The following is a 26,419-nucleotide window of genomic DNA, read 5'->3' on the forward strand; positions in this document are numbered from 1 at the left end:
AAACCTAGAAATTAATCAGATTGTCTTCAGGTAAATCAGGAACAAGTAATATAGGTACTCTGACAGGAAAGGATACGACATGCTTGAGAAAGTACAATATAATTTTAAAGTAACTGAAAATTATTCACACTAGGACAACCAAGAGACAGCATTCTGGACTGCTTGTAGGAGGCAGGTAGGGAATTTCTTATTCAGAAATAAAGTAGTCATGTTTAAGAATAAATTTCAAATACTACATGAGACCAAAAAATGGGATCAGTCATTTATTTCTATTTAGGGAAAATAAATTTTTCTTCACATATCTTCAGCTTTTCTTGTTTTACATGTAAAATCAGTATGTTCACTGTCATAAATAAATATAAATAAATATTACAAAAGAATAAGATTTACAAATTTGACTATGGACATCTCACTTTAGAAATAACATATAATCTTTTCTTATGTGAATACTGTAGTATCTCTGGATACTTTTAAAGACATTAGGTCAAAGAAGACATCTTTCACAGGCTTTTTCCAAACTGTATTTGTGCAACAAAGGAAGACTCAGTCTTTCATTCTATATTCCTCCCTTGTCACCATCAACACCCCTGGCTCACTAGCATGTTTTACCTTTAAAATATTTTGCCAACCTGAAGGAAAAATGAAAATGCCTTACAGTCAAACATTACTTTATAATGTGGTTCATCTCTCTTTAGCAATTTTGCTTAAAAGAGACTGAACTGGGTTTTCATTTGCTTTTGATATCCAAATGTTTTTCATTTTTTATTTCCTTTATAAGTAGAAATAACATTACAGATCTTGTGGGAAAAAAATCACTTTTCTTCTCTTTTCCTCGTGTTCCCATTCTAAATATGAACAAATCTCTATGCTTTCTTACACTTTTAGGAAAGGAATCACTCTCAATTCTGCAAGTTGTTCTATTTTCAAGAGGTAGAGGTGTGCTGAGAATGTGATTCTGGGACTGCCTTTTTTCTCCTTTGTTGACATTCCTAACACACCTTAAAGACAATGAAAGTATCCTAAATGAAAAGCACAATTGCATTTATTGTATCCAATATGCAGATAAGTCTAAGAAACTAGAAACAGTCTGTATACTTGTGTGTATTTTCTTCTTAACTCTTCTTTGGCTAAGTCAGCCAGCCCATGGTTACTAGCGTCCCAAGCAAACCTGTCAACGTGAAACACGTGTACCCTGAAAATGTAAAAAAAAAAAAAAAAAAAAAAAAAAAAAAGTTAAAATCAAAATGATTTTATTTACTAGTGATAAACATTAATTTTTAGTTACTATGTGATAAATCGCCAAAAACAATCAGTTAATTTGGGGTGCAAAACAAAAAAAAATGGTAATAGAATATGGACAAGATTTTACAGGTGGGGTTTATCAGCTACAGCAAAAACTAAAATATGACATGGAGTTTTTAGTTTCTCGAGATGAAGAGTGGCTAAGCTAGAATGAATTAGGGTACCCTCAAATTAAAAGTCAATGAATTCCTAAGTGTGGGAGATGTTAAAAAAAATAAAAATAAATAAAACCCCCTGAATACTACTACATGTGGAAGAGAAGATTGAGAGATGAAGACACTCAGTTTTACAGATACATTTACACAAAGTTATTTTTGTGTGACAATTTTGTATAAAGATATGAGATGTCTTTTAAGATCTACAAACATGACCTATAAAAGGATATCTTAGCACATATTATATTTTTTCTTAAATAATGAAAACTCTAAAAGCCACCAAGCAAAAGGAGAAATACAAGGTAGATCAACCATCTCATGATGCAAATTATCATAATGAAGGCATTCTCTTTAAGTCCTAATATATCATCCCTTTCCCCCCAAATATTTGTGGCATTATACATCTAATCATTACAATAAACTGACTTCAAAACATAGGATGAGATAATAAGCATAGTGCTACCAAGTCCAGAACTGACAACGTGTCACAGTAATGATTTGATGCGCTAGTCATTCATTCAACAAAGAAAAAAACAACTCTAACGCCAGTATTGACTCAAGCCTCTATTGTCCTTTAAAAGTCATGAAGAACCCCCTAGCCAAGGGTATTAATGGATATTTTACAAGATACAGAAATGTGATGTTATTAAATCATATATACCTTTTATAATTTACCAGAAAGTCTTATTTCTGAGGGACCATCAGTCACACTTAAATGGTCAAACACAACATTGAGTACTTTGTTGCTCTCATGTGCATTGTAAGAGCTGAATAGTAGAGAATAAAAAAACTATTGAATTGAATTATATAACTGTCATTTCCAACAAAAAACAAAGTCAGGCATCTGCTTACACTTCCATCCCTAAACTAAAATTTATCATATAGACCTAACTCTTCTAAAAGAAATAAATCAATCCTCTGACAGGCAAACATGAAGAATCTTTAATGAAACCACATTATCACTTGCACATTAACCATATCCTGTCTTGATTAAGATCAAATATTTAATTAAATCAGTATGAAATCAGGAGACTAGCCAAACATATGTAAAGCTAGCTCTTACCCTCAACAGCTTATGCTTCCAAAATAAGGCAAATGGAATACTTTTTATGTGCACATAAAAAAGAAAAATTTTTCTTAGGAGTTTGCAAGAGTTTCCCTCTAATTCAGAAAATAAGCAACTAAGTTCACTGCAAAACCCCAAAATACAATTCAAAACAAATACACTAGTCTCCTTATCTGTGGTTTCAGTTACCCACAGTCAACTGCAATCTGAAAATAGGTGAGTATAATACAATAAGATATTCTGAGAGAGAGACCCCATTCACATAATTTTTGCTACAATAAATTGTTCTAATTGATTATTAGTTAGTGTTAATCTCTTACTGTGCCTCATTTATAAATTAAACTTTATCTCATAGGTATGTACATACGAGAAAAAAACACAGCACATATAGAGTTAGGCACTATCTGTGGTTTCAGGCATTCACTGGGGGGTCTTGAAACACCCTGCCCCCAACCAAGGATAAGCAGAAGTTACTGTATTCCTTCCTTCTATGTTCCTTAATAGGACATACAAGTATCACAGCCAATCACCTTACCAAAGTATGTAAAGAAACTGATGAAAGCCAAGAGAAAGCACCTGGTAAACTTACCACATCCTGCTGTCCTGCCCCACCCAGTCTCCACTCCCACTGATCCAGAGAGCCTCAAAGCAGTAGCTTTGGTAAATTGATAATACTCTATACATTGATACTTTATAACTTGATAAATTGATAACAGTATTTCAAAAGGAGAGTTGGAACAAATACAAGAAAGTACATAGGATTGGTGGTTTAATTTTTTTTCAGAGTAGCTTTGCTGATGCTTCCATACCAACTCACTTTAGATGACTTAGAACTAACTGAGTTTTTGTTAGGTTCTAAATCACATTCCTAAAACATTTCTGATATATCTGGAGAAAAAGTCATGTCTTACTATATTTGCTATCATGACAGCTAGAATATTTTGTTGATATTAAACAAATGCCTGTAAAAATTATTAATCACTCCCCTGGACCTAATGGTCAAATATTTTTCCAAAAGACTGACTCATTTAGTGAGTCAAAAAATATTTACATACTTTAACTTATAATAGGCTTAAGTAATATTGTTAATTTAAGTAGAAAAATTGTAGAGGGTAAAAAGGAGATAGGTCACATCACCCAAAGAATTAAAACAGACAATTCAATAACAGCATTAAATTATAGTTCTCTTATTAATGGGAAAAATGGACAGGCATTAGGGCAGCTTAGAAATAACTCAAGTTTGTATAAATTCCACAAGTAGTTTTCTGAACAGTTAAAACTACAAAACAGAAGAGGGTCAATTTAAATCATTCTTTGCTACAGGACACATCAGAGCCAATGGTGACATTTATACATTATACATTATACATTATACATTATGTATATTCAATGCAGATTAGATATTTTAAATAATACTGATGTGTGTGTGTGTGTGTGTTGTTGTTGTTTTAATATCTGAGTGCTTACTATGTGCCAAGCAATGTTCTAAGCACTTGACAGGTGGCAACTCATTTGATCCTTACTATAATCACATGAGGTAGGTACTATATTTCCACCATTTTACAAATAAGTAAACTGAGGCACAGAGAGGTTAAATTGTTCACAGTCAAATAACTCCCAGATGGCAGATCCAGGATTCAAACTGGGCCGTCAGGCTCCAGAGTCTGCTCTCTTAACCACTGCGCTGTTTTGAGCTGGACTGGCATCTATTAATATAACTGAGAAAAAGCCCTAATCACGGGCAATTTCACAGTATGTTAGAGTTTGATTTTTCCTAGACTTCTTTGCTTCTTAGATACTACCATAAATTATACTGAGTGGAAAAAAAAATCAGTGGATCGATAGATCACAAAATGAGACTTCAAGTCACTTTGCTTTGAAATGTGCCTTTGAATATATTGAGGAAAAACAGACATGAAGTCTGTTAATCCAGGATAGTAATTACAGACAAAAATGAATACGGAGACATGCCAAAATTTAAATAAAGCTAAGAGAGTCATCTACTGATACAGTACCAAATTTTACTGGAAATAAACTAAGAATAAATTTTAAAAAATCATCAGAATTTCTGCTCACCCTGATTTTCCATATTCCAATGACTAGAATTAGGGTACCAGTTAATATAGTACCAGCAAGAAATCCTTGAAGGGGAAAAGATATGGTAACACAGTTAATAGAAACATGAGCAAGTAAAATTACATTATAGTTTTACAATGACAAACATACTGGTTATGAAGTGAGTTAAAAAATAGGAGATATTAATTGCATTTTGTATATGACTTCCTTATGTCACACGTTTTTGACAAATGCATGTTTTATTTGTCCTGTTTTCTTTGAAAGAAAAAGGAAGAAATGTATTTAGAGTATCACAATGCTCAAATATAATTTTTTGACAGATTTGAGAGGCTTCTAAAGTGTTTCAACCCAATCATGCTCGATTTTAAATGTTTTGATCGTTGAGCATTCAAATATGATGACAGAATTTTGTTATTTTAGAGCTAGAAAGTATCTTAGAGCTCACTTTCATTTTTTAGACGAGTAAACTGAGTCTCAGAAAGAAGGAACATTAACATAAGTGGTTAACGGGAAGGACATTTACCTAGTTTATAGTAGATATAACAGATATGTAGACATTTCTCCATCACAGGAAATATGCCTGTACTATTATCATCTGAGATTAGAGGGCAGACTATATTTACTTTGCCTACAGAATATGCTTTTTAGTGTTCAGCCTATTGTAGATTAAATTTCATTTCAAAAATTTATATTCACTTTTAAGATCCAAAGCACTATTTTGAGCTGAACAACAGCAAATAATTGGTCAAGTAAGTTGGTCAATATCAAATCACTTTCATAGCTTACACAATCTGTCTTCTCAAATGTACCCATTTGCCCTTTTCTCTCACCATCCTTGTTCTCCCTTTTCTCACCAACACCCCCCTACCCCCACCACCATCAACCCTGTCCAGTGTCCTTGGACTCAACTCTGTTGGTCTGTACTACAAAGGAAATGACAGATGACACTAGAATAGTAACTGAATCTAACGTGGCTAATGAGTGTGTTTGGCTCCAAATCAGCAAAATAGAAACACTGTACAATTGCACTGCCATATGGAAATTGTGATTTAAAAAACACCTATTTCTACCACAGGTAAGTTTTTACAGTATTTCACTTTATCAGTTTATTTAACTGATCCCCTAGGATTGTATCATTAACTTAGAAAGACTATCCATGAAATAAATCACAGCTTCTAAAAAATTTTGGGTTTCCCCCTTCCTGTCACCAGTTCCCACTAATTCCATCATTTTCAATATCTCATTTTTTATTTGAATGCTAAATCAAGATAGAAGATTCAGAGTGATCTAGAACATCCGGATGACAGAAGGAAAAGGCTATTCCCAGAACAATGATCAACACATATACATAGTTCTAGAAGAAACTGTAGAAGCTGATACTTTAACAGAAAACCAGGGCAAAACACAGAAGTATGAAAAACAAAATTCTACGTTATCTTCTTAGTAAATTAATGAGCATATGATCTCCCAAATTAGAAACAAAACTTCCAGGCTCAAAGGCAACTGTTTATGATCTCAAAATTCACTTGGTATCTACAGAAAACCAAAGGTGAATCAACATTAAGATTTATGCAACTTGGTATAAATGAAAGTATGAAATAATGAATGAAATAATAATTATGATTCCAATGTTCCTAAGATTAAACTGAAGAGCTCTTAGGTAGGAAAATAACATGATGTTAGAAAAAGGTTTTCTCCCCTACAAAAGGAGTATTTTAGTAAGGTTCTCCATCATGTAGAACTGTATCTCTGTAGTGTTGAAAACATTGCAAAGCAGTTTGCCACCTATTATCTCATTTGATCACCTCTCCTTATTAACACAGTGCATGGCAAACAGTAGTACAGTAGAAAGTGTTTAACAAATATGTATTAAATTGCACTGAATATCTTGTTTCCAGATAAGAAAACAGACCAAGAAAGAATAAATCAGTTTACTGCCGGAGAAAAACTTACTTCTAGCCCCAGATTCAGGCCCTAATTTTAACTGTTTGAAACATTTTCCATAAAATACCTGATATTCATCAAACAAAATTTACATTAGACAGATACTACATTAATATATAGGGTATCATCTTCACTGCCAAAAAACTCAAGTTAGAATTCCACCTACCTACCTACAAGAACTGCAGTTACCTAGAGGATGCACATCATCTTTTTTGAAGAAATGTGGGATGACCTAGACACTTCAAAAGGTCTAACTTGCAGAGCTAACAAAGTGGAAATGCAATCCATGTGCTATGAAAAAGCAAAGTTGTGGAAAGATTTTGTTCTTGCTTATATCATACTTAACGTAACAGAATACAGGGTCTATCGACAAGTAAAGTCACCCTGGGAAGAGATTTTCGTAAATGATTTGAAAAACAGTATGCTTGAGTAATCTTAAATTTTCCATTTTGTAAACGCAGTTTCAATTCTGCTTCCTCAGAGAGACATCCACAGGACCCTTTAAATGTTTTGCCATCATTGCTGGATTTTCTGTACCTCTGTATTTCTTCAATTTTTTTAATAAGGGAAATTCACACACTTCCTTTTCCAGGCTAAACATATCACAGAAAGATTATATGATTATATTATCTGACTTAAACCTGCATAACAGACAGATAACTGATGTTACTTTATAATGGGACTTAAGTTTGTCATGTATAGGGGCATGTAATAAGACATAAAGACCCCTGTAACCACATCTTATTAATTTCAAATACCTACTTAAGTGTCAAGACTCTTGAAAGTACATTTAGATTTGGGCTAGTCTGTAATATAAGCCATATTCAAGTTTAAAGGATAAATAAGTACACAATTGTTAGGGGATACAGAAAAAATATTTTCTATATTTCATTGAGTATTTCCTGACTTCTTATTTATTATTCTTTAAATTGATCTGTTAGTCCCCATGAAGGACTTATGAATGTCTCAGTATAGGACTTTGGCAACAGAGGGGAATAAAGCAATACTGTAGGGAATCAGGGCACCTTAACTGTCCAATTTGCGTTGTATAGTCTCTTGGTCTGTCACTAGGATGAGCACCTTTCTATCTTTTAAAGTACCTGGGAAGATCATCTGAACCTGAGAAACAGAGGTTGCAGTGAGCTGAGATTGCACCACTGCACGCCAGCCTGGGTGACAGAGTGAGACCCTGTCCCCCCTCAAAATAAATAAATAAATAAATAAATAAATAAATAAATAAACAAACAAACAAACAAACCTGGTAATAGAGAAACTAGTCATCTGCCTCTATTTACTGCCTACTAGCTCTGTGAAGGGCAAGTTACAAATCTTGCAAAACCACAGTTCTCTTAGCTGAAAATGGGATATAAATGCTACACTATAAGATTGTTGTGAGAATAATATGAAATAATACATTAAAAAAATATCAGTACAGTACTTGCCACAGAGAAAACATGTAAATATTACCTGAATAAAAGACTGTTTTACTTTTTGGTGTGGCCAGAGGGAGTGATAAAATTATCAGAAATCCAGCTTAGGAAAATAATAGTGATTGCACGCAGTGACTTCCTTAAGCTAGTATTTATTCAACTTTTAGGATTGTGCTTGGAGTTTTCATATCCACTAATCACATTAAGCTTCAAATACTTCACATAGGAAACACAATCTCTATCTCTTAAATGAGGAAATTCAGCCTCAGAGAGATTAAGTTAATCACTTGGGTTGAATAATTACTAAGTGAAAAAAACAGGATTCAAACCGACGTCCGACTGGTTTGACTCCAGAGGTTAAGTTATTTCTTCTGTATGATTTTGTCTTTTAAAAAAATAAAAACAAAACCAACAGAAAGCAAGCATTCTCAATGGGGGTGATACCTGATGAAAGTAAAAAAAAAAAAATCCTTTTTTAAGTATAGAGTGCAGATATATATGTGATACATAAACTGATTTACAGTATATGTGTGTGGACGATGATCAAGAAAAAAATGTCTAAAAAGGTCTTTGGTGAGAAGAGAGCAAGAATTAACGCCCCTCTGACACACAAAAAAATTGGGAAACACTTACACAGAGCCAATGGAAGAACAGATTTAAAATTCACAACACACGCTTCATTTACAAGGCAAATTGGAAAGTTCTGTAACATCAGTTGGTCTTTCTTCCTTAGCAGAACAGGAAAAAAAAATCAAATACTTCAAAATTCAAAGATCATCTGTATCATTTTACTTATATTACAGTGCAATCGATGAAACAATTTTCTTGCAGTAGAGTTAATTTATCTTTAAAGAAGAGTAACCTCATGCACGGAATAAAATAAATCTTTAGGAGGGAAGGAGGGAGGAGGGGGCATTTTCAGGTTTATGTCCTACCAAATATGAAATCACACACACAAACAATGTTTGCCATCATGCTCCAATTTAACGAAGGAAGCGACATCTCTTTATTTTGTTCACAGAAGCTGGCAATTCCAACTAACACTAAGGAAAGTTTTCTAGAAAATCAAAGGGTATAATACTTAAAGAATTTCAGAAAAAAAAAGGCATTTCAAACCTTCATTGAGTGCCATTGAGCAGGTGAGAAAAAACTCATGTGTTAAACTCATCACTTTTGGGATCATTAAATCATCAGACTTTCATTTGAAACACTTTTATTTCTATTTAAAACAAAGTGAATTCCAACAGTTGGAATCTTTCAAGATAAATCTTTTAGCTTAGAAGTTCATTCAAAATATAAAATAACCACAATAAATAATAATGGTAGTAATGATAATGTTTTTATTACTCTTTTCAGATCCAACACTGGATCATCCAGATTGATAAATAAGTTCTTAAAGACCGATAAAGAGATGGAAATAACCACACAATATAGTGGGAGACTTCAACACCCCACTGACAATGTTAGACACATAATCAAGGCAAAAAACTAACAAAGATATTCATGACCTAAACTTGACACTTGACCAAATGGACTTAACAGACATCTACAAAACATTACACTCAACAACAACAGGATATACATTCTTCTCATCTGCATATAGCACATACTCTAAGATTGACCACATACTCAGCCATAAAGCAATTTTAAACAAATTAAAAAAACCAAAATCATACTAACCATACTCTTAGTCCACAGCATGATAAAAATATAAATCAATACCAAGAAGATCTCTTAAAACTATACAATTACATGGAAATTAAACAACCTACTCCTGAATGACTTCTGGTATTCTGAAAATTAAGGCAGAAATCAAGAAATTCTTTGAAACTACTGAAAACAAAGATACAACATGCCAGAGTCTCTGGGACACAGCCAGAACAATGTTAAGAGGAAAGTTTGTAGCGTTAAACACCTACATCAAAATGTTAGAAAAATCTCAAATTAACAAAGTAACAGCACCTCTAGAGGATCTAGAAATAACAAGAGGAAACCAACCCAAAAGCTAGCAGAAGAAAAAAAAAATAACCAAAATCAGAGCTGAACTGAATAAAACTGAGATGCAAAAATGAATACAAAAGATCAACAAAACCAAAAGCTGGTTTTCTGAAAGAATAAATAAGATTGATAGCTAGCTAGACTAATAAAGAGGGAGAAAATCCAAATAAACACAATCTCAAATGACAAAGGGGATATTACTGCCAATGCTACAGAAATACAAAACACTCTCAGAGACTATTTTGAACACCTCTATGTACACAAACTAGAAAATGTAAAATAAATCGTAAATTCTTGGAAAAATACAACCTCTTAAGATTGAACCAGGAAGAAATTAAATACCTGAACAGACCAATAACAAGTTCTTAATTTGAATCAGTAATTTTAAAAACCTACCAACCAGAAAGAGCCCTGTACCAGATGGATTCACAACCAAATTCCACCAGACATACAAACAAGAGCCAGTACCAATCATACTGAAACTATGCCAAAAATCAAGGAAGAGGGACTCCTCATTTTATAAGGCCAGCATCACTCTGATACCAAAATCTGGCAAAGAGACATAACAAAAAAGAAAACTTCAGGCCAAAATCCCTGATGAAAGTAAATGCAAAATTCTCAACAAAATACTAGCAAAAGAATCCAGCAGCACATCAAATACCTAACGTACCACAATCAAGTAGGCTTTATTCCTGGGATGCAAGGTTGGCTCAACACATGCAAATCAATATATGTGATTCATCACATAAACAGAACTACAAACAAAAAACCACGTGATCATCTCAATTGTTGCCAAAAACACTTTTGACAAAATTCAACATCCCTTCATGTTAAAAGTCATCAACAAACTAGGCATCAAAGGAACATACCACAAAATAATAAGAGCCATCTATGAAAAACCCACAGCCAATGTCATACTGAATGAGCAAAAGCTGGAAGCATTCACCTTGAAAACCAGAACAAGACAAGGATGTCCATTATTATCATTCCTATTCAACATGGTACTGGAAATCCTAGCCATAGCAATCAGGCAAGGGAAAGAAAAGGCATCCATATAGGAAGATAGGAAGTAAACTATCTCTCTTCACAGATGATATGATTCTAAACCTAGAATACCCCAGAGTCTCTACCTAAAAGCTTTTAGAACTGTTAAACAACATCAGTAAAGCTTCGGGGTACAAAAATCAGAAGCATTTCTATACACCAACAATGTCAAGCTGACAGCCAAATCAAGAATGCAAACCTATTCACAATAACTACAAAAGGATAAAATACCTATGAATACAGCTAACCAGGGAGGTGAACGATCTGTATAAGAAATAGAAAACAAAGAAGACAGAGACAACATAAACAAATGGAAAAATATTCCATGCTCATGCATAGGAAGAAACAATATTTTTAAAAGGGCCATACTGCTGGGCATGGAGGTTCATGCCTGTAATCCCAGCACTTTGCAAGGTTGAGGCAAGTGGATCACTTGAGGTCAGGAGTTTGAGACCAGCTTGGTCAACATAGTGAAACCTCATTTCTACTAAAAATACGAAAATTAGCTGGGTGTGGTGGTGTGCACCTGTAATCGTAGCTACTTGGGAGGCTGACGCAAGAGAATCGCTTGAACCCAGGAGATGGAGGTTGCAGTGAGCCAAGATCATGCCACTGCACTCCAGCCTGAGTGACAGAGTGAGAGTGAGACTCTGTCTCAAAAAAATTATAATAATAATAAAAAAATTTTAAAAGGGGCCACACTGCCCAAAGCAATTTATAGATCCAATGCTATTCCTGTCAAACTACCAATGATATCTTTCAGAGAACTAAAAAATATATATTTTAAAATTCATATGGAATTTAAAAAGAACCCAAATAGCCAAAGCAATCCTAAGTAAACAGAACAAAGCTGGAAGCATCACACTACCTGATTTCAAACTATATTATAAGGCTACAGTAACCAAAAGAGCATGGTACTGGTACAAAAATAGACACATAGACCAAAGGAAGAGGTTAGAAAACCCAGATATAAAGCCATACCCCTACAACCATCTGATCTTTGACAAAGTTGACAATAACAAGCAATGGGGAATGGATTCCCTATTCAATAAATGCTATAACTGGCTGGCCACGTGCAGAAGATTGAAAATGGACCCCTACCTTTCACCATATACAAAAATCAACTCAATATGGATTAAAGACTTAAACCTAAAATGTAAAAGTATAAAAACTCTAGGAGAAAACCTAGGAAATACCATTCTGATATAGGTGTTAGTAAATACTTCATGATGAGGTCTCCAAAAGTAATTGCAACAAAAACAAAAATTGACAAGTGGGACATAATTAAACTAAAGTGCTTCTGCATGGCAAAAAAAAAAAAAAAAATACGTCAACAGAGAAAACAGAAAACCTACAGAAAAGGAGAAAACATTTGCAAACTATGCATCTAACAAAGTTCTAATATTCAAAATCTCTAAGGAACTTAAACAAATAAACATAAATCAAACCAACCCATTAAAAAATGGGCAAAGGACAGAAACAGACACTTCTCAAAAGAAGACATATGTAAGGCCAACAAGCATATGGAAAAAATCCTCAACATCACTAATCATTAGAGAAATGCAATCAAAACTACAATGAGATACCATCTCATAGCAGACAGAATGCCTATTATTAAAAAGTGAAAAAATAACAAATGTTGGTAAGGTTGTGGAAAAAAGAGAACATGTACACATTGCTGGTGGGAACGTAAATTAGTTTCAGCCTCTGTGGAAAGCAGTTTGGAGATTTCTCAAAGAACTCAGAACTACCATGTGACCTAGCAATCTCATTATTGGGTATATACCTAAATCAACATAAATCATTCTACCATAAAGACACATTCATGCGTATGTTCATCAGCATTTTTCACAATAACATAGAATCAACCTAGATGCAAATCAGTGATGGACTGGATAAAGAAAATGTGGTATATATACACCATGGAATATTACACAACCATAGAAAGGAATGAAATCATGTCCTTTGCAGTAATGTGGATGCAGCTGGAAACCATTATCCTAAGTGAATTAATGCAGGAACAGAAAACCAAATACTACATCTTCTGACCTATAAGTGGGAACTAAACACTGAGTACACATGGATGCAAAGAAGGGAACAACGGCCACCGGGGCTTATTTGAGAATGGAAGGTGGGAGGAGGGTGAGAATCACCAAACTACCTGTTGGGCACTAAGCTCACTACCTGGGTGATGAAATTGTATGTACACTCAACCCCAATGACACGCAATTTACCCACGTAACAAACCTTCACCTGTACCTCCCAAACCTAAAATAAAAGGTGGAAGAAAAAAATGTGTTTACCCATTTTCCCTTTGGTATCCACGAACACTACATGTTGATTGTTTTCCTAAGACAATATTGGGGGAGTGGCTTCAAGATGTCTGACTAGATGCCTCTGGTCCTCTCCTCTTCCATGGAAAGAAACCTAAGTAGTGACTACATAATCACATTTTGAAGAGATCATCAAAGACAGAACACTAGAATTTAACAAACAAGTGACAGGATGCACCAAAGCAAGGAAGGAGACAGAAGCAAGGCAGCCTGTTTGGCTGAGATTATCTGGGAGCCTGGAGAGACTCCCTAATGCAGGAAAAGAGTACATGAGAGAACCCCACCAGTCCACATTCCCTCTGAAGACTCCCACAATGGGTAAAATGGGTAAAATGGGACTCCCTACAGGAGTCCCTTGATTCTCATAGGCCCTAGATATAACATAGGAAGCTGCCTGGAGACAGTGGGATGGCCTTACTCCAGAGAGTAAGTTCACACTGAGTACTACAAACCCCTGAGTCCTAAACAGCCACAGCACAACACTATTTTGAGAGCCCAGTCCCTCCCCGACTGCATCTTGCTTTGGGGCCACTGTTGCCTGAGCCAAAGTAGGAGCCACTGGCAGCAACCTGGCACCCCCAATAGAGGAGCAGCCAGGCATTTTTTGGTTCCTTGAGGACAAATTCCAATGCATGAAGCTATGGCTGCTGCTGGCTGCTTTGGGCTGAGGCATGAGCAAACTGCATGTGCCCCAGCCACCTCTCTGTGGCTGCTCCCAAATGAAAACAATTCTGCTCTCCCAAGTTGCTGGTCCACAGCACAGCCACACTGTCCTCACCTAAGCATTCCACCAGTGGCCGAGGAATACTCTATCCCGTCCTACCACAGCCAGCACTCACATGCACCACAGGGAGGCCTGAGGACAAGTCCCCCTGGCCCAGCCTCACTCTCTCAGTACCCAAGCCTGCCATCTAGGTGCCTAGATGCTCAGCCAGTATACCACCATTGGCAGCTGAGCACTCATCCTGGGGTCTGAAGTCAGGCCCACTCAACCTGCCACTAACATCACAGCTGCCAAGCCACCTGCAGACCTGGAAACTGACCCACCCAATCACCACAGCCACAGCCAACACCGGCACAGACTGCTTGTGTCCCACAGGGTTGTCCCACCACTACTACTGCCATCACCCATGCCCCCACTTGCTGCCAAGTAGCCTGAGAACCAGGTCGCCTATCATTTCTGGCACCCAAGTGAGCCACCTGGAAACCCACCTAGAGACCCACCAATACCTGGCCTGATTGGGCTTGCTAACACTGGTGCCAGCAATATCATCCTGGGCCCAAGGACAGGCAAACTCAGCCCACCACTGCCAACACTTGGGTCTGAAGACTGGCCCACATGGCATCCTATTCCCTAGCAAATCTCCACTAGTAACTGCATCCTAAGGCACTGAGGAAATGACAGATACCACTGATGCTATTTACAGCTGAAGGTCTTACAGAAACTACACTACTGCATGCACCCAGAATCAAAGCCAAAGTGCCCCACCTAACAGACACCATAAATACATCTTCAGGAAAAGTCCTCCCCTACAAAAGCAAATTCAAAAAATTAGAAACCACAAGTATCACATCAGATGCACATATATTAACTTCAGGAGGCAGGAAACGTGAAAAACCAAGAAAATATGATACCACCAAGGGAACACAATAATTCTCCAGCAACAGATCCCAATCAAGAGTAAATTTACAAAATTCTGGGAAAAGAATTCAAAGTTGTGATACTAAAAAAGCTCAGAGAGGTGAGATACAAATTTTAAAATTTGTTTTAAAAAAATACAAAAAATCAGAAAAACAATTCAGGATATTAATGAGATGTTTACCAAAAAATATACATATAAAAGAACCAAACAACTTCCGGAAATAAAGAATTGACATACATAATAAGAAGAAATACATAATATACATCATGAAATATTAAATACATAATATACTTGAAAGCATCAATAATAGGCTAGATCAAGCAGAAGAAAGAATCTCAGAACTTGAAGACAGGTCTTTTGAAATAACACAGTCAGATAAGAATAAGGAAAAAATAATTTTAAAATGTGCAAAGTTTACATGACATATGGGACACCCTAAAGTGCCCAACTATTCAAATTTTAGGAGTCTCAGAAGGTGAAGAGAAAATGAAAGGATTAGAAAATCTATTACTAAAACGACAGAGGAAAATTTCTCAAGTCTAACAAGAAATTTAGACATCCTGACACAGGAGGCTCAGAGATCAACAAGTAGATACAATTTAAAAAGGTCTTCTCTGGCCCAGCACGGTGGCTCACGCCTGTAATCCCAGCACTTTGGAGGCTGAGGCAGGCGGATCGCCTGAGGTCAGGAGTTCGAGACCAGACTGGCTAACATGGTGAAACCCTGTCTCTATTAAAAATACAAAAATTAGCCAGGCATGGTAACACACACCTCTAATCCCAGCTACTACTCGGGAGGCTGAGGTGGGAGAATCGCTTGAACTTGGGAGGCAGAGGTTGCAGTGAGCTGAGATTGCGCCACTGTACTCCAGGCTGAGTGACAGAATGAGACTCTGTCTCAAAAGAAAAAAAAAGAAAGAAAGAAAAAAAAAGATTTTCTCCATGGCAAATTATAGTCAAACTGTCAAAAGTCAAAGACAAAGAGTTCTAAAAACAGCAAGGGAAAAGCATCTAGTCACCTATACAGGAACCCCATCAGACTAACAATGGATTTCTCAGCAGAAACCTTACAGGCCAGGAGAGAACAGGATGATATACTCAAAGAGCTGAAAGAAAAAGACTACCAGCCAAGGATTAGGAAAGTTATCCTTCATAAATAAAGGAGCAACAATGTCTTTCCCAGACAAAAGAAAGCTGATGGAATCCATCACCATGAGATGGCTTACAAGAAATGCTTAAGGGAGTGCTATACCCAGAAGAGAAAGAATGATATCTACAATCATGAAAACACACAGAAATTTTAAAACCCCTGTAGAACAAAACACAAAGAAAAGACTAAAATGTTACGAAAGAAAAACTCTATATTACAATAATAAGAGAGAACAAAAAGAACAAAACAACCACAAATCAATTCATAAGATGATGGGAATAATCCCTCACATATCAATAACCCTGAATGTAAACAGATTAAACTTTCATCTTAAAAAATGTATACTGGTTGAATGGATGCAAAACACAACCCAACTACCTTTCTTTCAAGAAATTCATCTCATCTGTGAAAACACATTGTGACTGAAAGTAAAGAGATGGAAAAGATACTCCATGCTAACACAAACCAAAAACAAACAGGAGTAGCTGTACTTATATCAGATAAAACAGACTTTAGGAAAAAAAAAAACAGTAAAAACAGACAAAGAAGGTCATTACATAATTGACAAAGAGATCAATTCAACAAGAGGATATAACAGTTCTAAACATGTATGCACCCAATCCTGGAGCACCCAAACATATAAAGCAAATATCGTCCGATCTAAAGGGATAGACTCCAATAAAATAATTGTGAAGAACTTCAACATCCCACCATCAGCATTAGCTCATCTGGACAAATAATTAACAAAGAAACATTGAATTTAAATTGCACATTAGACCAAATGGACCTAACAGACACTAACAGAAGAGTTCACCCAATAGCCACAGAATTTTTTCAATGGCACATGAAACAATCTCCAGAATAGAACATATGTTAGGATACCAAACAAGTCTCAATAAATTTGAAAAAGTCAAAATCGTATCAAGTATCTTCTCAAACCATAATGGAATTAAACTAGAAAATAACAACAGGAACTTTGGAAACCATACAAATAAATGGAAATTAAACAGGCTTCTGAATGACCATTAGGTCAAGGGAGAAAGTAAGGATGAAATAAAAAAAATTTCTTGAAAAAATAGTAATGGAAACAGTGTAGCAAAACCTATCAGACACAGCAAAAGGAGTGCTAACAGGGACGTTTACAGCAACAAATGATTACATCAAAAAAGTAGAAAGATTTCAAATAAACAATCTAACAATGCATCTTAAGGAACTAAAGAAGGAAGAACAAACCAACCTCAAAATTAGCAGAAGGAAAGAAATAAGAAAAATCAGAGCAGAGCTAAACAAAATAGAGACTAAAAAACAATACAGTGAAAACTTGTTTTTTTGAGAAGATAAACAACACTGATAAATTACTTGCTGGACTAACCAAGAAAAAAAAGAGAGAAGCCCCAAATAAAATCAGAAATGAAAAAGAGACATTACAACTGATACCACAGAAATACAAAATATCAGAGACTATTATAAACAAGTATACATTGACAAACTGGAAAACCTAGAGGAAATGTTAAAATGACTATACCACCCAAAGCAATCTAAAGATTTAATACAACCCTATCAAGATACCAATGCCATTTTTCACAGAAATAGAAAAAAAAAAAAAAGTCCTAAAATGATTGTGGAACCAAAAAAGAGTCCAAAGAGCTAACAAAACCCGAGCAAAAACAAAGCTGGCAGCATCACACTACCTGACTTCAAAATATAAGGTTATAGTAACCAAAAACAGCATGGTATTGGTATAAAAACAGGCACACAGAATAATGGAACAGAACAGAGAACCCAGAAATAAATCCACATATTTATAGCTAACTGATTTTTTACAAAGGTGCCAAGAACATACATTGGGAAAAGGATACCTTCTTCAATAAATAGTGCTGGGAAAATTGAATATCCAAATGCAGAAGAATGAAACTGGACCTCTGCTCTTTACCATGTTCAAAAATCAAATCAAAATGTATCAAAAACTTAAACATAAGATCCACAACTATAAAATTACTAGAAGAAAACATCAGGAAGACTCTAAAGGACATTAGGCGAAGGTTTAATGGCTAAGACCTCAAAAGCATAGACAATAAAAACAAAAACATAAATAGGACTATATTAAACTAAAAAGCTTGTGTACAGCAAAGGAAACAATCAACAGAGTGAAGAGACAACCTGTTGAATGGAAGAAAATATCTATAAACTATTCATCTGTAAAGGTACTATATCCAGAATATACAAGGAATTCAACTTACTAGCAAAAAAACAAATAATCACACTAAAAAGTAGGCAAAAGACATGAACAGACATTTCTCAAAAGACAACATACAAATGGCCAGCAGGTATATGAAAAACTGCTCATCACTAATCATCATGGAAATGCAAATCAAGACCATAAGAGATATCAGTTCTTACCCTCAGTTAGAATGACCATTTTTAGACAAAAAATAACAGATGCTGGTGAGGATGTGAAGAAAAGGAAATCTTATATACTGTTGGTGAGAATGTAAATTTGTACAGCCACTGTGGAATACAATATAGAGGTTCCTGAAAACATAAAAAATAGAACTATCTTATGATCTAGCAATTATACTACTATTTATCCAAAGAAAAATAAACCAACGTATCAAAAAGATAAGTGCATTCACATATTTATTGAAGCACTATTCACAACAGCAAAGATATGGAATCATCTTAAGTGTCCATCAATGTACAAATGGATAAAGAAAACGTGGGGCCAGGTGCAGTGGCTCACACTTATAATCGCAATGCTTTGGGAGGCCGGAAGAATCGCTTACGGCCAGGAGTTCGAAACCAGCCTGGGCAACATAGGGAAATCCTGTCTCTACAAAAAATAAATTTCAAAAATTTAGCCAGGTGTCGTGGCACACACCTGTAGTACCAGCTACTTGGGTGGCTGAAGTGGAAGGATCGCTTGAGCCCAGGAGTTCGAGACTGCAGTGAGCTATGATCACACCACCGCTTACCAGCCTGGGTGACAGGATGAGACCCTGTCTCAAAATAAATAAATTAAATAAATAAATAAATACAAATCTAGTATATATAGAATGAAATACATTCAGCCATAAAAAGAATAAAATCATGTCATTTGCAGCAACATGAATGGAACTAGAGGCCATATATTAAATGAAATGAGCCAAGCAAAAAAGACAAATATCACATGCTCTTACTCACATGTGAGACCTAAAAAAGTTCTCATGGAGGCAAAGAATAGAATGTTAGATACCAGAGGCTGGGAAAAGTGTGTGAGTAGGAGGGAGGATGAAGAGACTTTGGCCGATGGGTATAAGCATACAATTAGATAGAAAGTTTACGTTCTAATATTCAATAGCAGAGTAGGGTAAGCATAGTTAGCAATAATGTGTAATATATTTTTAATAGTCACTAGAAGAAAGGACCTAAAATGTTTCCAACACACAAAAATAATACTCAAGGTGATGAATACCCCAAATACCAAATTGAGAATCACACAGTCCATGCATGTAACAAAATATCACATTTACCTCATAAATATATAAAACATTATGTTTCAATTAAAAAATTGTAACATAATCAGGGAAGTTTGGATACTGACTAAATATTTGCTGATATTAAGGAATTACCGGATTTTTTTAGGTATGCTACGTGGTTATGTTTTTATAAAGGTTACTTAGTGAAATGTTTATGAAGGAAATGATACGATGTCTGATATTATTTTCCAAATAATCTAGGGGATGTGGGGAACGTGGGTATCCATGAGTCGAAAATTGCTGAATCCAAGAGAGTATATGAGGATTCACTGTACTATTTTCCCTATTTGAGTGATGTTTAAAGTTTTCCATACTAAAAAGTTTTAAAATAAACTGTAGGATAATTTTTTTAAAAAACAAGAAGACAATATTATCTCCCAGGAATATGGATTGTATATCCCACAGTGAAAACAATTTCTTTTAACTGCCTGAGAGCCAAACTTACCAGATAGAAGATGGGTAGTACCTATAGATGAAGGGAAAAAAAAGGATTAAAACAAAATTTGTTAAAGTCATTGATTTGCTAGCAATTTCATATACTATCAATAAACTACACTACAAAACTCAAAAGCAATTCAAATTTCCATAATTAAAATTTATAAAACAATTACACATTAACTTAATCAAGTAGAATGTAAACATTACTGTTTATATCTGTTCAACAGAATCAACACTATAAATACAAATTATGATAAAGAATTATTGACCACCAAAACAAACGCCATTTAAATTTGGTTATAAGACTTGAGGGCAAGAAACATGTTTGAAAACGTAAACAGCAAATAATTGCTGATCCAATCCTACTATCAAGAAACTATAAGAAGACTAAGTCCCTATCAACAGACTATATCAAAACTCAAAACTACCATATCACCTTATTGTTTACATTTTTCAATGATTATGGATGAGACATTGCAAAAATAAATTTACTTTCAGATAAGCAAAATTATAACAATAAATAAGCTGCTCTCCTAAGTGAGGTGAACACATTGACTCAGAGTGCCATTTAGAACAAGCAACATTACTCAGCAGAAAAAGTGCAGGATTAAACTGTGCACTGTATATGAACTGTATGAATTAATCTCTAAGCCTCTAATTCCTCATCGATAAAATCAATCTAAAGATACTTTGCAAGGTTGTAGTACCGACAAGTGGCATCAAATAGAAGGTGAATGGAACATACCCCTACAGTATATACTCAGTAAGTGGTGGCTACAATTTTTTTTCAATTAAAAAGAGTTAAATATGGCATTTTATATTGGGTCCTGAAAGAGTAAATTAATTGTACCTAAGAGTAAAATTTGATCCCAAATATTGATATTATTATTGACTCATTAGGTTCAGTTTAAATTTGTTAAATTATCTTATACTTTTTACAGAAGAAAATATGTCAATAAAGTTGTATAACAAATTTATAAGTGACGCTTATTTCTCTTTGCCTTGCCCTATTAAAAACTGGACATACTCAACCTAGAAATTTTAGACCAAGAGATGTCATAAAATTGTAAAGAAGTAAAAAACCTCATAAAGAATTAAAATTAGTGAAGCAAATCTAAATTAATCAATGTAAGCCACAAAACCAATGCTGAGTGCTAAAAGGCAATGAAACATATACAGTTTCTGTAAATTATTTTAAAAATATGAAATATTATTATGTACTACTTATGGAAAGATACATGGAGCATAAGAATGAAAACAGACAGGAAGTAAGCACATCAGTTTCAGGGCAGTAATTGCCTTAGAGGGAGAAAAATGGGCTGGCGAAATGTATTAAGGGAACTTTAACAATAACATCTGTAACGTTTAAATTCTTAAAAATATCCAGGTGCTGGCAAAATAGGCTTTAAGGTAACAATTATGAAATACATAAAATCATTCTGAAAATATGGTCATAATGGGTAAAACTATACAGATAAAACACAATTACTTGGTGTCACTGAGAACCTATCGTTTATAGAGCTTGTAGTAATACGAATTATTTGAAAGGATCTCTGTATTTTCAATTACTTAGACGACACTATTGAGATGCTTTACCACATCTGCAACTCTAGGGAATCCGGAAAGATTCCTTAGCAAGCTTTGAGGGATGGGTCTCTATCAATGAGCCAGACCCAGGACTCAACCTTAAAGACAGTATTTATTTGGTTCTTTGAAGGGGTCTTGACGAATTCGTTGACTCCCTAAAACTACTACAGAAAACAGAATTTCTTTTTTTTACCAATTTTAATTTAGCATTTTTTTTTATGGGGCCACAGTCTTTTTCTCTATTATTGTAAATGTTTCTTTTTTTAAAGATTTGCCCTAGTATAATCCAAGTCTGCTTCCAAATAAAGCAAAAAGTATTAGTATGAAAAAACCCTGGCTACAATAAATTAGAGACCATTTAATCCTGCAATCTTGGTCAAGTTCCTATTTCTACCATAGCACATTAGATCCACACTCAGTAAACCTGAACAGTGTCAACTGACCTGAACTGGTTCCACTTCCTTTATCTGGGGTTGTTTCATGAAAATGCTTGGTTGTCCTGGAAGCAGGTGTACTCCGTGTTGCTGTAATATGAGCAGAAGGGAATCTTTGTGTACTCTTGAGACCACTAGTCATTGGGGAATGTACATTGGTGGACTTTCGTGTTGCTAGAAGACTGCGTAAATGCAACTTTTACTGTGGTGAATCTTTGGGCTGTTAGTGTGGCCTGTGTAGCAGAAGAATTTGTCATTGTGGGATTCTGAGCTGCAGGAGGGGTCTTTGTAGATAGGGTTTTTGATATGAAAGATGTCTGAGCTGCTGCTGGGGCTTTGGTGGCTGAATCATTTGCTCTGGTGGGTTTCTGAAGAGTTGGTGGGGTTAATGTAGCTGAAACATTTACTGTGGTAGGTTTCTGAGGAGTTGGTGAAACTTCTATACGTGAAACATTTACAGTGGTGTTTTTTTGAGGTGTTGATGGGACTCCTGTAGCTGAAACATTTACTGTGGTATGTCTTTGAGGTGTTGATGAGACTCCTGCAGCTGCAACATTTACTGAGGTGTATTTTTGAAGTATTGATGAAACTCCTGCAGTTGGAACATTTATTGTGGTGGGTTTCTGAGGTGTTGGTGTGACTATTGTAGCTGGGACATTTACTGTGGTGGGTTTCTGAGGAGTTGGTGGGGTTCTTGTAGCTGAAACATTTTCTGTGGTGTGTTTTTGAAGAATTGATGGAGTTTCTGTACCTGGAGCATTTGGGGTGGTGGTTTGTGTCGTGGTGGTTTTCTGAGAAGTTGGTGAGACTTCTGTAGTTCGAACATTTACTGTGGTAGGTTTCTGAACTGTTGGTGGGGCCTTGGAAGCTACAGAGTTTGCTATGAAAGAAAAGGTTAAGAAACAAGTTAGCTGAATATTGCTGGCCATGTTAAGATTCTTAGTCATTGCTTGCTCTGTGGCTATCCTCTCTCTCTCCCACAAACACCTAGGTATGACTTTCAGGAAACCAAGTCTTATTGTGTATTTCTCAAGGAGCTGAAGTTCTAAGTCGCTCTTGCTTTGATATAAATCATACCTACGGGTGACTAAAGAAGACATATACCAAAGTATACTGAAGTGCTTAAGCTGCTTTTTGTGAAATAAATCAAAGTTAGAGTCACTAGTGATCTTATTCTGTGGCACATCTCTATTTTCTCTCCCAAATTATCTTCTGTGCTAATACTAAAGAACAACACGATGTTGTTCTAGAACAACTAAGCCAACAGAGACAATCACAGTCTTTTCTATCACTTAATCTTAACGAGCTTGAGAACTTGTTTTGTTTCACTTCTTAATTAAAGTGATACTTGAGTCTGAGTAAAAATAACTCCTTTTAATTCTCTTGTGCTGGTTACCAACTTTCCATACACTAGTTCCTCTTTAGATTTCAGACTAGGTAACAAGTCACGTGAAACTTTTGTAAGAACATATTCTGAGAGGCATAAATCTGACAACAGAGCAACTTTTTGGGTCTTCAGAGCCCATCTGCCATTGGGTCACTTATACAAAGTTCCTGTTCGGCATTGGGTAGTGCCGAAGCCTGATTTTACCACGTACTAGTGACCTCTAGCAAGTCCCTAACCCTTCTAAGCTATAGTTTCCTCATCTGTAAAATGAGGATAAAAGCAGAACAGATTGAGTAATTATTATTGAATAAGGATTAAGGGAAATAATTGAGTAAGTTATTTCACAGTGTCTGTCCCTGAAGCAAAAGATTACATCATCCAGGATGACTGCTGTCAGCCCCATCACACACGGGATGCCCTAGGAACTCAGATGGTATCGGTCTTTTTTTCTGCCTCCTAACCTATCTCACAGGCTGCTATACGGGATAAATTGAGTAAAACGCCTAGCAAGTAACACAGCATTTAGCAGGCACTCAATGATAATCATTATTAAGATAAGTAAAGTTTTTTAATGAACTTTTCTTCTAAGACCCTCCTATATAAAAATTATTCTAAATTATTCTTTGTTCTATCAAGTTAGTTCTCAGTTTTGATCCAGAGAATGTATACACTACCTTAGAGTTTAAATTTCCTAGAAGTTAATTTTTTAGTTATTATCTTTTTGTTACTGACATCTAGTTTAATTCCACTGTGGCTAGAAAGTATGCTCTGAATAACTTCAATCTTTTGCAATGTATTGTAGTTTAGAGCCTAGCATAGGGTCAATTTTGGTAAATATCCCATGTGCACTTGAAAAAAAATACTTGTCATTGGTCCTATGTATCTCATATGTATATGTTTAATATCTCATATGTATATATGTTTAATTGTTGCTCAGCTCTTTAGTCTCACTGATTTTTGGTTGCTTGTCCTATTAGCTATTAAGATAGGTATGGAATTTTCCAACTATGAGTGTGTATTTGTCTATTTTTTCTGTCCATTTTTGCTACATATATATTGAAGCTATTTTATCAAGCACATATAGATTCCAGATTGTGATATATTACTGTTGAGTTGGCCTCCTTATCATTATGAACTGTTTCATCTTAAAATAGACATTGATATTAATATAACTGTGTCAGCTTATTTTGAAGGGTTAATGTTTGCATGGTATATTTTTCCATCCTTCCAACTATTCTGTGTTCTTTTGATTAAACTGTGTCTCTTGTAAATAGTAAAGAACTAGGTTTTTTAAAAATCTTTTTTAAGTCTGACGATCTTGGTCAAATTGCACTTAATGTAATTACTGACATACTTGGGTCTATATCAACGACCTTATTAGTTTTCTATTTCTCCCATCTATTCTGTGTTCCTTTCTGCTTCTCTCTCTCATTCTCTTTTGGATTAAATATCCATTATTATTCTTTTATTAGCTTGTGATTTATGTATTCTTCTGTCATTCATTTGTAGCAACCCTAGAGATCACAATATTTATTAGACTATAAGTCAGTTATGCGAACTATCACTTTTACCACCTTTCAGTACTGCTAGAACTGTGTAACCTTCACGTGAATTTACCTCTTTCTGCCTTTTGCATTGTTATTGTGCATTTGTATTCTATGTATAATTCAGACCCCACAGGACATTACATTCACTGTTTATAAACTCAGTATTCATTTATCCTTGTCAGTGTTCATTTCCTCTTGTATTTTCATGTTTTACCTGGGATTATTTTCATTCTACTTGAAGAATTTCCTTTAGTTTCTCATTCTGTGCATGTTTGGTCTGCTAGTGCAAAGTTTTCTTGGTTTTTGTCTGAATACATCTCTATTTTGCATTAGGTTTTGAATGTTGTATTAGTTGGGTATAGAATTCTAGGTGAACAGTAATTTTCTTACAGTATTTTAAAGATTTCTTCTTATTATCCTTTGGCCTGCATCATTTTTTTGCTGAGCGGTGATCAGTTTTACTGCTGGTTCTTTGAAGTTTTTTGTTTGTTTGTTTTTGCTTTTTCTCTTTGTGCATCAGTTTGGGTATTTTTAACTGATCTTTCAGTTCCTAATACTGTTTCCTGCTCTGTCTGAATAGCTAAACCTATCTATTGTGTTCTTAATTTCAGATATTTTCCAGTTGTAGAATATTCATTTTACTCCATTTTTACAGATTCCAGTTGAAGTTCTCTTTTATCATCTTAAACTTGTTCATCAGTTATTTTAAGTTCTTCATTTGCTAACTCAATTATCTGGATATTCTTTATTTGGTTTTGTTTTCTCTTGATTTGGTCATATTTTCTTGCTTCCTTCCATATCTAACAGTCTTTTGTTGTATGCCAAACATTGTATATAAAACATCTGGATGATACGATATGCCTTTCTGATAAGCAGACTGCATTGAGGTAATCATATCTTCAACCTATTAGGAATTGAGCTGGGTTTCAGTTTCGGTAAGACTCCATCTATTTCTGCTCTTGCCTCTGTTCCTTGGGAGGGGCCCTTTTGGGCTTCTGACTGAAAGCCTGGCAGATTTTTGTTGTTTCACCTTTGGAAGATGGCAGGAGATCCAGGTCTATCTTTCAGAGTTCTCCCAGCCATCTAATGTCCTTCCCTACACAGTTTCAAAATGAGCACAGATGTGCTAAGGGGGAGACCTATGGTATGCTAGATAAAAGCCTGTTCCTCTGGTGGGTATATGCCATCCAAATACTATCAGGTTCTGAAAGATTTCATTTTGTACTTTAGAAGCTCTGGGTCAAGCTTCCCAGCCTCTCACATGCAGCCCCAAAATTAGCAAATGGCCTTTAGGAAAAACTGGTTCTGCATTTGAGGGCCTCAATTTCCAGTGTATTACCCTATCCCTCCATAACCATTAAAGCTTTGCT

At 35.3% G+C, this 26,419-nt stretch overlaps 1 protein-coding gene across 6 annotated transcripts in view; it reads right to left on the reverse strand.

Moving 5' to 3' along the window:
- Positions 1-241: 241 nt before the first annotated feature.
- The window catches only part of CD55 (CD55 molecule (Cromer blood group)), a 38,070-nt gene continuing 11,892 nt past the window's right edge, over positions 242-26,419 (reverse strand). The window contains exons 7-11 of one of the 6 annotated variants that reach the window (XM_017880847.1): positions 22,867-22,995; positions 22,125-22,205; positions 20,102-20,122; positions 4,600-4,664; positions 242-1,192 (exon numbers count right to left, since the gene is read on the reverse strand). In XM_017880847.1, the coding sequence (XP_017736336.1) occupies positions 1,172-1,192; positions 4,600-4,664; positions 20,102-20,122; positions 22,125-22,205; positions 22,867-22,995 (317 nt within the window). In that variant the 3' untranslated portion in view covers positions 242-1,171. Of the gene's footprint in view, positions 1,193-4,599; positions 4,665-8,606; positions 8,698-18,764; positions 19,142-20,101; positions 20,123-22,124; positions 22,206-22,866; positions 22,996-26,419 lie in introns of those variants that run through there. The other 5 variants (XM_017880852.1, XM_017880850.1, XM_017880848.1 and 2 more) reach the window with 5 other exon arrangements.

This window comes from Rhinopithecus bieti, unplaced genomic scaffold, assembly GCF_001698545.2.
Source record: "Rhinopithecus bieti isolate Rb0 unplaced genomic scaffold, ASM169854v2 scaffold_12049, whole genome shotgun sequence".
In the NCBI taxonomy this organism is placed as follows: domain Eukaryota; kingdom Metazoa; phylum Chordata; class Mammalia; order Primates; family Cercopithecidae; genus Rhinopithecus; species Rhinopithecus bieti.